This window comes from Hyperoodon ampullatus (genome assembly GCF_949752795.1).
Source record: "Hyperoodon ampullatus genome assembly, chromosome: 1".
NCBI lineage: Eukaryota > Metazoa > Chordata > Mammalia > Artiodactyla > Ziphiidae > Hyperoodon > Hyperoodon ampullatus.
The window spans coordinates 204,138,013-204,150,382 of NC_136914.1; the positions used below are offsets into that span (position 1 = coordinate 204,138,013).

Genomic DNA, 12,370 nt, shown 5'->3' on the forward strand with positions numbered 1-12,370 from the left:
CACTTTGCCCAAAGCACCGAGCCCGCGGACTTGGAGGGTTGAGGCAGAGCCGGGGCAGACGCCCAGTACACAGTGCAGGGCCTGCTCACCTGAAGTCACGATCCTGCCTGGAGCTCCCGGTTCACCTGGGAGGGGAGGAAAAGGAGAGTGGTTATTCCCAGCATCAATTAGTGGCTCAGTGAATCATTTTCAAGGCTTCTGATTGCATTTGAGACCCACTCCTGGGCTTCTAACCCTCAGGCTAAAGGCATTTTAATGAACTGAAGGGAAGCATACAGGATGCATTAAGCACCAATCTCTGCACTGGAGACCCTGGAGGCTCGAGCATCAATCTTCTTGGCCCACATTAGCTTTTGGAAGAAGCTGGGACTCTGCGAAGGGGCTTCATTTGTGGGTGTTGGAGAGTTTGCCTTTTGGTGAGGCCAGAATGAGCTGACTCAGGAGTCGTTCCCCCTCCCACACTCCATCTTCTCCCACACTGGGCATTGCAGGCTCTTACTAGGAATTGCTTTAGGTGGGAAAATCACTGAGAGGTCAAAGAGCAGAGGCAGTGAGCCTGCAGGGTGGAGCCTGGTTCCCAGTGCTCCTCAGGTGCTAATTCCCTGGGACAGTAGTAGGGTCTGCACAGTCAAGAGGGGGTTCTGTGGTCTGGGAAACTCTGAGTTATGTAAAGGTTAACAGATCGCTTCTCTGCCTTGTGTCTTAGAGGGTTGAAAATGGAAATGTGCACAGAGGACTTCCAAGAAGGGAGTGCCAGATTCACACTTTCCCAAGGCTGTCGCGATGGAAATCCACATTCTGAAGAACAAGGTGAGTGAAGTAGAGGATGGAAAACCCTTGACTGGAGATTCTTCTGGGACTTTTTTTTGTCATTTCCCAAGGCCTGTGGGCAATTCAGTCATCCACACACTGAGGGGTGATATTGATTTCCCCCTTTGGGGAAGTAGAGGGATGGGCTCTGCTTGCAATCTGCCAGCCCCTCAAGGTCAAGGCCAAGAGAAAGCACTTGACTTTATTTTTGTTGGAACACAATCCAGTATCAGGTAAAATGTCCACCTCTTGTGCACACTGGACAGAGAGTCACAGGCCCTGGAGAAGGGCAGGGTGTCTCTCCTTGAGAATCCCCAAGCATCTGATCTCTTACTAAAGACGCCATCAATCCATGAGCAGATCTGTGGACCCAGAGATGTGTCTGCTTGGGATGTACTTGAAAGAACTCCTTGGCCCAACCCGTTGTTAGCCATAGTTTCTGGAAAGCACGTCCCCCCCCCACAAGGTGACAGTGACAGAGGGCAGCTCCACCGAACGTCAGGGTTCAGGAACGTGGGGTCACAGGGACAGGAGAAGGACCGTCCCTGAGCAGCCCCTTTCCTGGACTGGCTCAGGGTTGGGGTCTGATGGCCCAGAACCGGATGCGAATGTCACCCTACATGTAAGGGTCCAAGTCCTGAGGATGCCTCTCTGAGAACTCTGACTTTGCCCTCTTAGTAACATCTGAGAGGCTCCTCCCTGCCTGCATCAAAGGCCCCTCTCAGAAAGGGGGTGGCAGTGTCCCCGTTACCCTGAGGCCTGTGTGGACCATAACACTTGTCCCAGGGAAGAGGCACATCATGGGGGGACCACGCCTCAGTGAGGGGACAGAGCATTCGTGGGGGGCATTACAGAGTCAGCGGTGGGGACAGCAGCCTTGCAGATCCTCCTCCATCGAGGGCTTGGAGACAGCCGGGCACCAAAGCGAGGCTCTGGATTGTGGGGGGAAGGGTGGGGCCTGAGGACTCAGGGCTTAATTGGTCAGAAGAATCCCTGGCTTCCCAGCCTCACAGCCTTCCACTGAAGCCACTAGATGCCACTATTGATCCAGGCTGTGGCCACAGAGGGACCTCCCTCCTGCCAATGCCTCCCCTCCTGCAAAAATGACCAGTGACTGTCTAATTTGGAAAATCACTTACCTTTAGCCCCTGGTCGGCCGGGGGTACCAGGAAGTCCTGGTGTGATTGAAAACAAGTCAGTCAGGATGATTAAGGGCCAGGAATTCCAGACCCCCTGTTTTAGTACCTAGCGCTCTGTCACTGGCAAGGCCACGATTCTGACTGAAACCTGCAGACCTACCTGGCTCAACCTTCTGCCTTAGCCCAGCTCCCTTGAGGGAGCCTCTTGCTCTGAGCCCTTCTCCCTCTCTAGGAAATGGAGCAACAGCTGGGCTGGAGGCAGAGGCTCACAGGCCGAGCTTTGAGGGATCCCAGTCCCTCTGGGTAATGAGCCCCCTGCAGCCTGCAAAGCGGCCATTGTAACCCACCGGCCCTGCAGCCTGGGGGAGTAGGGGCTGGGCTTCCTGCATCTGATGCAACACCCCCTCTTGCTTTTGTCCACAACTCCACCAGGGAGCATTTGAAAGATATCCCTGTGCGCTCAACTGTTGGGGGGGAGATGCTGTTTGATTTTATTTTACATCTTTGCCTAATTTCCTTTAGGAGTTGGGGCTGGTGTGGTGACAGCTTCTCAAATCCAAGTGGGTGCACACTGTCCAACTATCAGACAGGCTTTGACACTGGGGCTGTCCCAGGGAGGCTGGGCCCTTCTGCATGAGATGAGTGCCCACTCCCTACTGTGCCACAGGGGATGTGGGCCTCTGTAGGGCTAATGGGACTCCTGGGCCTGGAGCCTCCTTTTGGGGGTCCCTGCACCAAAGGGGACCAGGCTCAGGCAGACAGAATTCACACATGATCTAACCTCATCTCTCCTAGAATGGCTTTCTAGATTGTTCTGTGCATATTTTTCCTTCCTAAGGTGTTTCTCAAGACACATTAAAATGACCTGAACCCATTTTTGCTGGGGGAGTGAGGGAAGGAGAGGAAACACTAAGGTGACTGGAGAAGCATCTGCCGAATGCTGGGATTGGGAGGCTTGGCGGTGGCATTTGAAGTGGCAGTGACCTGATGACTCACCCTGAGGTCCTTGGGGTCCTGTGAGACCTATGGAGAGTAGAAGACATGAGAGGAGAGTTGAAGGGCGGAGGAGCCGACCCCTCAGCAGCAGGAGCGGGCGGAAGGGATTGGTGGGCACAGGAGGATGAACCCCGTGTCTGGGACAGCTGGACTCCAGGGTCCTCACAGCCCTGGATGAGAGCAGTTTTCTGACTCACTGCTCCATCAGGGGATGGTTCTTAGCCCATTTGGGGTCAAGACCCTTTGGTGTCTGAGAGCTACAAACCCCAAAATTTCATACACTCACTGATCCCTAATGCTGCCCCCAGGCTCCCTCCTGGGTGCTCTCCATCTGTGCACCCACCAAAGGAGCCCAGAGGCCCCCTGTTCCTCATTGGCTCCTGAGGATTGCCACCTTGTCCTCCCGGCTTTCTTGGTTTGTTTTGATTTGTTCTTCCTGCAGCCCTGAGGATCTTGCTCCTGCTGGGCCTTTGGTGGAGACCCTAACAATGGCTTATCTCCCCAGACTGGTGGGTATTGGCGAGGGTCCAGGTATGGCCCAAGGGGGTCCACTGGGGAAGGGCTCAGAGGACCCAGACACTGAGGTGGTGATAAACTGCCATTTTTAAGAGACTCCTTGCCCCTTTCTAGAACTCCTTGCTTTCAGTGTTGATCTCTCTTTTCCAAGTTGCCAGACTTGGTGACTCAGGTGTCAGGACTCACAGCCGCTATGCCCGGCTCAAGCCAGCAGTTGTGGCATTTTCCTAATGAGCTGCTAGAGGAAAATGGATTAAGGAAGGTACATACGCATACGCACACGCACACACACACACACACACACACACACACACACTGCATGGCCAGCTCCCGCTTCCCACTCTGTTACCTGGCTTTCCTGGGTCTCCAGAAGGTCCTGGTAAGCCCCGGATGCCGGGCATCCCTGGAAGACCTTGTTCCCCTAGAGAAAGCATGACCAACATGGAAACGTTTTCCTTTTAGGCAAGCTGACCAGCCAACGCATCGGAGCCAATGGTCTCTTGGGGTTTTACTGAGTAACTTGCTGGCAGGTGGTAGGGAGGAGGGAGATGAGACTGGGACCTTGCACACCTCCCTGTGATGTACGCCCTCTGGCCTTGTGATCGGGGGGCTGGGGGCTGCGCGCTGGGACATGGGCAGTGGGGCAGTGGCGGGCCGGGGGAGTGAGGACCGCAGCTGAGTGACCAACCTCTTGGGCCTTGGTGTCCGTCGGGTCCAGCTTGTCCTAGGAAAGAAGATGCAAGCTCATCAGTGACTCTGGGAGCTACTCTGAGACTCCCTCTCTCCACTGCCTTACAGCCTCACAAGCTGTCCCCTAGGTGGGGCACCCATGCATCCCCTCCTGCAGCCATTAGACGAGGAAGAAGCCCTGTCGTTGTCACACCTGCAGGGTGCAGCTTTCCCCCTGCCCTCTCCTCCTAAACCAGTAATGCCTCTTTTCTCCTGCTGAGAACTGTTCCACGGCGCCCACTGCATCTCCCGCATTGATGGCACAGGACTCGCACACACCAGATGCTCAGTACACGTCGGCCTCATTTGGTCCAGGTCCTGGAGGTCAAGATTCTCCAAGATCTTGTCTCCTCTGCTGTAGGCATTATCTTAACCTCCGTCCAAAGTGATGTCCTTCTGGGACCAGCTCTTCCCACCTGCTTTTTCCCACCTCTTTGTCTTTCCTCACTCATGTCTCTGCGTGGCATTTTCTAAATTGATGTGATTAAAATCTTCTTTACTTTTTAGAACCATCTGAAAAGGCACCTCTTTCATCCTTCCGCTTGGAAGAAACTTCTCTCTCTACTGTTTCCGCATAGCACCCTGTACCTTTCACGGCCCTTGTCATCTCACACAAACTTGATCTCCCCTCGAGGGAGGTAAAACATCTTACTCTCCCAGCACAGCATCCTGCACACCATCAGCGCTTCCTAACACTTTGTTAATGAATGAGATCATGAATGCACCACGTCTCCATTGGTGGGGCTTAGACCCTTCTGGGATGTGGTGTCAAATGCCTGGCCCCGTGGGGGGGTCTTTAGCCAGCTTCCTTGTCCTGGCTGACAGGTCCCTCAGTAAGGGTCAGCCAGAGGGCTGAACCCTGGAGTATCAGGGCTATGCCTGGAATTCTGCGGGTTCCAAAGAACCTCAGCCCTTGTTTGTCCTCCCCAAGGGCCTGAGGGTCTTAGAGGCAGGAACCGGGGCAGACGGACCATGTCCTGCCAAGCCCCTCCAGAGCAGTAAGAAACTGTTAGAGACAGCAGCAGCTCTCTGAACCCCAAGAGGGATGCCCAGATCCAGGAACAGCCTGTAAATGGAGCCTCTACCAGGGGTGGGTAGATTAGAGAATGGGAGCTGCAGCTCTAGGAGAATCTCAACTCTAGGGCCATGATGATGACCGCGGTGGGGCAGACCCATGGTGTTTGCTGCTGTGAGACACTCACCCATTGCTCCTTTAGGCCCGGGCTCGCCCACAGCACCAGGTAAACCTTTCAAGCCGGGCTCGCCTGCAAAGGAAATGGACTAGGTGTTTGGAGGAGCTTGACAGTGGTAGAACACTCTACCCTCCCGGCCACCCCCAAGCCTGCCACCTCCCCACCCAGAGGAGCTTGGTGTGTCAACCAGAGGCGGGAGACACAGCGTCAGCTTTGATTCTAAAGTCAGGCCTCCCACCCCCGGCAGCAGGCACGGACTGGCCCAGAGGCCACGCCTGGTCTGAAGGGGCCTGTGTATGAGTCTTATTTCCTTGGCACCAAAAAGCTGCCCCTTGTAGCCAAAGCACTAGTACTGTTAAAGTCCTTTTTAATCATGCAAGTTGGCAGGAGGTAAGTGGATACAAGTAGTGCAAACTTTCTGCCACTTAGGGAAGAGCTTAATTTTCCCAACTCAATTCTTCAAAAGAATCAGAGATAATCATAAACTCCCTTTTCTGCCCCAAACCTTTACTATCTGGACCATACATGTTGATGCTGGCTTATACTCCATTCAGTGCTTTATTTTATCTTGTCCTGCTTTTTTCTAGATTGCAAGTCCCCTGAAGGCTTTAGACAGAGGTTCTGTCTCCTACTTCTGTATTTCCCCCCCCGCCATCTCTGGTACCCAATGGATTTACAAAAAGTCTTTAGTGGATCACAGTAGATGTCCTGTGTGGGACTGACCTGTGAGGCCTCGGGGTCCTTTCTCACCCTGGTCACCTAAAATAAAAATGGGGCGGGGGTGGTGGTGGAGGAAGCAAGCATCAGTCAGGAGCAAGGAAAAGAATCTCACCCAGTAAGAGGGACCCCGGGCTGCAGAACGGTTCCCACTCTACCTGTAAGCTGCTGTCAGCTGAATGTTGGTAAGAACTCAGCATTAACAAAGCCCAAAAGGCACACTAGATAGATCTCTTCCGGGTCAGGGCCCACCCACAAACTGACCCAGGCCCTGCTGTCACACCAGTGTGTGCTGTGGGCAAGAGGGGGACCGGACTAGAGGGGAGAAGCCTCGGTGCTGCATCCATGCCACCCCGAGGGCCACCCAGCCACAGCATCGTGACGCTCGTGCTGTTCCTCCTCTTTGTGCCTCAGTTTCCCTGAGAGGTTCGACTAGAATCTCAGATCCCTCCCAGCCCCAGGGTCCAGGAGCCAAGTCGTATGGGTTTTTGGACACCGGGACAGGGGTCACATCTGGGTTCCCAGGAGTCGGCAGGCTGTGGTGTTGTCCGGGCAGCAGCATGAGAAGCATACCTTTGGGTCCTGGTGGTCCCATAGGTCCTTTGTCACCTGAAGAGGAAATGGACACCTTAGTGTAAAGAGCCTTGGTAGCGACGACCAACAAGGGGCAGAGTCTGTGTCTGAAGACAGGCTCCCCCGCAGTCCTGACTGCCCCCTCCCCTCATGCACCTGTCGGCCTGCACAGGCTGTTGGCATGTCCACCAGACCCTGTCCCCCCAGACCTCCTCCTTTTTTTTTTGGCCGTACCACACAGCATGTGGGATCTTAGTTCTCTGACCAGGGTTTGACCTGTGTCCCCTGTGTTGGAAGCATGGAGTCTTAACCACTGGACCGCCAGGGAAGTCCCCCAGACCTCCTTCTTAAGTGAGTGGCATCTACAAGGTGATGTCCCCTCGCTCTAACCCCTTCCCCCAGCTTACCTTTGATGCCAGGGAGTCCCACTTCACCTCGGAGCCCTTGGCGACCTACAGAGCCTGCACACAGAGGAAACCACACGGGTGGATGAGTGTCCCCAGCTTTGGAAGGGACGGACATGCACAAGGCACACATACACACAACACGTACACACACCTACTTGGCACACAAATGTACACACACACATAGGCACACACACTCCCTGGGGTAAAAGTCAAGGGCTGCTGTTCACAGACTCCTCCCCATGTCCCTGCTACATCGTCCTGGTCTAGGTTCCTTGTCCCTGAGACTACCAGGCCCGGGGATGAGGACCCCTCATGGGACCCTGGCAGAGACGTTGGCCTGCATCACAGAGTGGGCTGAAGCTCAAGACTCCCAGGACAGCGGGACAAGCTCTGGCCCACAGGGGATCAGGTGAGGCAGGCGCTTTGCTCAGATCGTGGCAGGCTGGGAGCTGCCTGCCGCTGAAGCTGCTGGAGGGCCTCGTGCCCCAAGTCAGGTCAGAACAGATCTCAGGGGACCCATCGGTACCAGCCTCAGCCGCAGGGGACACACGTGCAGATGTGACTTTTGTGTCTCTTAGAGGCTCGCTTTATAATTGCTTCTTTTGCTTGAAAAATGTTTGTTTCTCCATTTAACATCCCCCTCTTTGCCCCAGAAATAGCATCTATTTATGAGAAGAAGGCTACTGACCTGGGGGACCCTGTGGGCCAGGAAAACCGCTAGAACCTGAGGAGGACAACACGACAACAATGATCAGATGGGTCGGGTAGAGGCCAGGGACACTGACCCCATGGTGAGTGGCAGGTGGGAGGGGTGGAGCACGTACCCCCAGGTGAGGGCTGCGTGTGCGCACCAGGACCCCAGAGCCAGTGGGTCCAGGAGTGATCCCAGTGCAAAGTCCTCCTTAGGGAGGAAGCTGTAGCTGCTGGGATCAAGAGACCCTTTGCTCCTTCCCGGTCAAACATTTGAGCTGGGGTGGGGCAGGGAGGAGAGTGGGCCAGATGGGCGTCGCACTGTGAGAAGGCCCCATTTGCCTGGCTTGTCCAGACATATTGCTCTCAAACATTTGCATCTCGGCCCTAGCCAGCAAGGAAATTGTCTGACTTCTGATTTCCAGATCCATTCCCCCACTTAGGGGCCACATAACAGGGCCATCAAAGAGAGATGGAAATGTGACTCCCAAATCCACCACAGAGCCAAAAATACAGCCCCGATCCTGATGCCCAGGGACTTCTTTGTGGGGGGACCCTCTGTGGGCCCGTCGACCCCGCACAGGCCTGGGACCGTGGGTTAGGACCATCTGGGATCCCAGTGCCTGGATCTCTGAGATCCATCCTGGTTGTGGCAAACTTGGGTACCGTCTGGGTACCTGACTTACCTTTGGGACCCACAGAACCTGGGACACCAGGTGGGCCTTGAATGCCCGGTTGACCAGCATCCCCTGGGGAGAAATAAGCACTTTGAGAGGGTACACCAGTTTGGTTGCCCACCCAGCCCAGTGGTGTCATTTGCAGGGTAGAGGGAACACTTCCCACCCTGCCAGTGGTCTCTGATCCACTGGGGCCTCCATGAGGCCAAGAATCAGCAAAACACCTTCAGTTTCTACCTCCAGAGTCTTTATATTCCATGATGTCTGGCATTCAGTAGGTGCTCAATAAATATTTGTTGCCTGGTTGAGCAATATTTTTAAGAGAGAGTGAAGCTAAAAATAAAGCTTCTTGCTCACAATCTTTTGGCCTTGAGAGAATTTCTGCTGTCTGTGCTTCATTTCCCCTGATGAAAGCAGGCTCATGGTTAAGTATCTAATGCAACATCTTCCCAGCTCCCTCCAGGGCTGGGCTTGTGTCTGAAGCTTTCCCCGCCTCCTTCCAGCCACGAGAGGCTCCAGGGCAGGCACCCCACTCTGCCTTCCGTCAGGCCCTGCCGTGAGCTCTCCACCTCAGCCCTGACTCATCCCCACCCCCTCTCGGGAATATCATTTCTCCCTGTGACCACGTTCTGTGGACTCAGACTGCAGGGGTCTTAGCCCCAGGCTTGAACTCACAGTCCAGCCCACGCCCCCTCATTAGACCACAGTCTCTGCAGGGCCCAGCACAGCCCCTGGCTCAAGGCAGGTACTCAGCTAATGCTAGTAAAAGACAGAGGGAAGGAGAACGATGTAAGAAGGAAGTGTGGACGCAGCTAACCCTCCTGGTGAAGGAATCACCTCTTACCTCTGTCTCCTTTCTCTCCAAACCCAGGAGGTCCTGGTTCACCACGAGGTCCCATGGGGCCTTCTCGCCCTCTCTGGCCCATGGGTCCCTCCATGCCAGGCTCTCCTAAAGACAGGAATGTCCATCTCAGTTAGGGCCGCAAAGGACGCCACAGGCAGCACCTCGCTGGCAGGACACCTGCCTGGAGCGTCCACACCCAACTCCCTACCTCTCTCTCTCCCCTGTAGCCCAGACTCAAAGCAGAAGCCAGAGAGTTTGAAAATGCAAGTGGATCATGTCCCATTTCTGCCCCAACCTGCAAATGGCTTCTCTACTCACTGGGAGTAAAAGCTGAACCCTCACAAGGCCTCCAGTGTCCCTCCCTCTCGACTCTCTGCCTTCTTAGTGGGCTCCAGCACCCGCCCCCATTCCTCCTGTTCCCCCCCAAGCTCCTGTTCCCCGCAAGACTCACGGGCACACGCTTGCCCCAGGGCGTGTAGCTGCTCCCTCTGCCTAGAAGGTTCCCCCAGATCTCCTCAGGCCTGGCTCTCTCCCTGTCTTCACATCTTTGCTCAAGTGGCACCTTCTCAGCAAGGCCTTCCCTGCCGGCCCTATTTTCAATTACCCCTCAGCCCTCCCAAGGCTCCACTGGGCTCTGTGTTCCCATTTCACGAGCCACTTCCTCCCTCTATGTACTTCACTTATTTATCATGTCTGTTGTTTATCTCCACCCAAAAGTAGGTAGGGGTTTTGTTTTGTTCACCACATCTCCCCAGCACCTAAAACAGGGTCTGGCACACAGCAGGCACTTAACGAACATTTACTGAATGAATGAATGAATGAATGAATGAGAGAATGAGGGAATAAGTGAACAGAAAAACGGTTCTCACCCACGCTGCCTTTTTGTCCCTTTGGTCCCTCCGGACCTTGGTGGCCCAAGGGCCCGGGGATACCTGTGGACACACAAGAATAACTCAGCCCTGCTTTCCTCCCAAACCCCAGGAGCAAGGACCGGGCAGCCTGCAACCCCAGCAGAACCATCAGAGGCTACGCACCTGGAGTCCCAGGGAACCCTCGATCTCCTGTGGGAACACAGAGAAAAAAGTCAGCCAGAGGACTCAGGCCGGTCACCTAAAGGAGCCAGCAGTGGAATTCAGGTAGGATCGCCAAATTTAGCAAGTGAAAATATGGGACTCTCAGTTAAGTTTGAATTGCAGGAAAACATTGAATAAACTTTTACTTATAGTGCCAAATGATTTAGTGTTTATATGTAATTCACATGTGACTGGGCATCCTATATTACAGTCAGGAGGGGTGTGGGACCTGCAAGCTGGAGCCTTGAGGAAGGGGGGCTGAGGCAGTGACCCAGGGTGTGCATGTCAGGGCAGGGAATCCTGAAGTTGAGGGCCACCAAATGGAGGAACCCCAATTCCTGCACCGGGATCTCCTGGGAAGGAGAGAGGGGTGACCCTGTCATTCCCAATAGTGATTCTCAGAATGGTCTGTGCAGCCCTGCCCTCAGAACCACCCGGGTTGATCCAGGCCACAGGCTCACGGCCCCACCCACACCTGCTCATCAGAGGCTCTGGGAGTAGGGCCCAGAATCTTCCGGCAATTCCCACATACCCTGAATCTTGAGAATCCCACTCAGCTAGATCGAGGGGCACTTCTGTGGTCACTGGGATTGGAAAGATCTTCCTCCCACCCCTAGGCCTGTCCCAGTGATTGTCAGACCACTTTTCTGAGGACATATATCAGTTTCCTACAGCGATACTGTGCCACCCAAGTTAGCAGGTGACTGTCCCCCAGCTAACCAACACTGAGGGGCACCTTTTCCTGTGACTATGTCCTGTCTCCCTGCCAGCCGCCCCTACTTCCCCTGAAGGCAGGTGGTGTTGCTCCTACTGAATGTCCCCCCCAGGTGCTCCATTTCTGACTGGTGGCTTTTATTCCCAGGCTCCCTGGGCTAAAACCCCTGAGAGCAGGCTGCTCACCTGGATCGGTGATTCCTGACCTGGTTCATCAGAATTAACCTGGGGGGAGGGGGTCTGTCCCCAGAGCATCTGGTTCCTGGCAGGGCCCAGGAATCTGTATTTCTCAAAATCTCCCCAGGGGTTGTGCAGTAGCAGGCCCTCAGGCTGCCCTTTGCAGCTGGGGGAGATGCAGGTCCTGGACGCAGGCCTCCTCAGGGTTCCTGGCGTGGGAATCCCTGAGAAGGGGCCAGCGACAGTGCTGTCCCAGAGATGTAGCCTTGCTCTGTCATGAAGCCCCCGGGTCCCAAAAGCCCGAGGGTGTGCAGGCTGCTCTGCAATTCACGATCCTACCACAAGGGGAGATGGCCAGGGGAGTGGGAGATGCATTTTCTGACACTTGCTGATTACTTCAAACTGTCAACCCTCACTAATATTTAGGGTAAAATTTTCCAGGTTTTGTTTACCTTTAGGGCCTTGACTTCCCATGTCACCTAAAATCAGAAAGACATGAAAACTGTGAGATGGGGTGAGAACCCAAGGGCCATTCTCTCCTAGTATCTTAAGGCCAGCTGACAGCATGTAAATGGCATTTCAAGGTGAGCTGGCGTGTGGTGTCGCTTCCTCGCGGTCTCCGTCTGCGTCTCTTGGGCACTTCACTCGGCCTCTCTTAGATGATGCCTTAGTTCCCTTCTCATTCTAAGATATTCTGACTGTAGAGCCAATTCTCAACCCTCCCAACAGATTCTGTAAGATCTTTCCACTGCTCATCCTTCAGTTTGGAAAAAAGAGAAGTTTTCCGATCCTCCCCGAAAACCCAGCTCCAAGTGCAGGAAATGAGAGCAGGGAAAGGGCTCCATCCACTGTGATACCTTTAGGGCCAGGGCTTCCTCGGAGATTTCCTACAAGAGACAGCAAAGCCTGAGTTAGCTGCACATCTTCTGTGTCACACACACATACACTCATGCACACACACATTTGAAGGGGATCACCACGGTACAGTAGGAAGAAACAGAGGCTAGGACTAGCAATCTGATTCTAAAGTGTGCAGGTTGTGTGATCTTGATCATGGGCAATTCTCCCCAGGTCTGAGTTTTACTAGCTGTAAAACAGGATAGCAACACGGGTCC

The 12,370-nt window shown here is 54.3% G+C and overlaps 1 protein-coding gene across 5 annotated transcripts in view; it reads right to left on the reverse strand.

Annotated features, from left to right (window-relative positions):
• COL17A1 (collagen type XVII alpha 1 chain) overlaps positions 1–12,370 on the reverse strand; it is a 51,684-nt gene that overhangs the window by 11,890 nt on the left and 27,424 nt on the right. For all 5 annotated transcript variants that reach the window (XM_079706294.1, XM_079706292.1, XM_079706293.1 and 2 more), the window contains 16 exons: positions 12,113–12,142; positions 11,708–11,734; positions 10,326–10,352; positions 10,161–10,223; positions 9,292–9,396; positions 8,457–8,519; positions 7,769–7,804; positions 7,081–7,134; positions 6,674–6,709; positions 6,107–6,142; positions 5,393–5,455; positions 4,150–4,185; positions 3,811–3,882; positions 2,946–2,972; positions 1,950–1,985; positions 90–125 (listed from right to left, as the gene is read on the reverse strand). In XM_079706294.1, the coding sequence (XP_079562420.1) occupies positions 90–125; positions 1,950–1,985; positions 2,946–2,972; positions 3,811–3,882; positions 4,150–4,185; positions 5,393–5,455; positions 6,107–6,142; positions 6,674–6,709; positions 7,081–7,134; positions 7,769–7,804; positions 8,457–8,519; positions 9,292–9,396; positions 10,161–10,223; positions 10,326–10,352; positions 11,708–11,734; positions 12,113–12,142 (747 nt within the window). The remainder of the gene's footprint in view (positions 1–89; positions 126–1,949; positions 1,986–2,945; positions 2,973–3,810; positions 3,883–4,149; positions 4,186–5,392; positions 5,456–6,106; positions 6,143–6,673; positions 6,710–7,080; positions 7,135–7,768; positions 7,805–8,456; positions 8,520–9,291; positions 9,397–10,160; positions 10,224–10,325; positions 10,353–11,707; positions 11,735–12,112; positions 12,143–12,370) is intronic.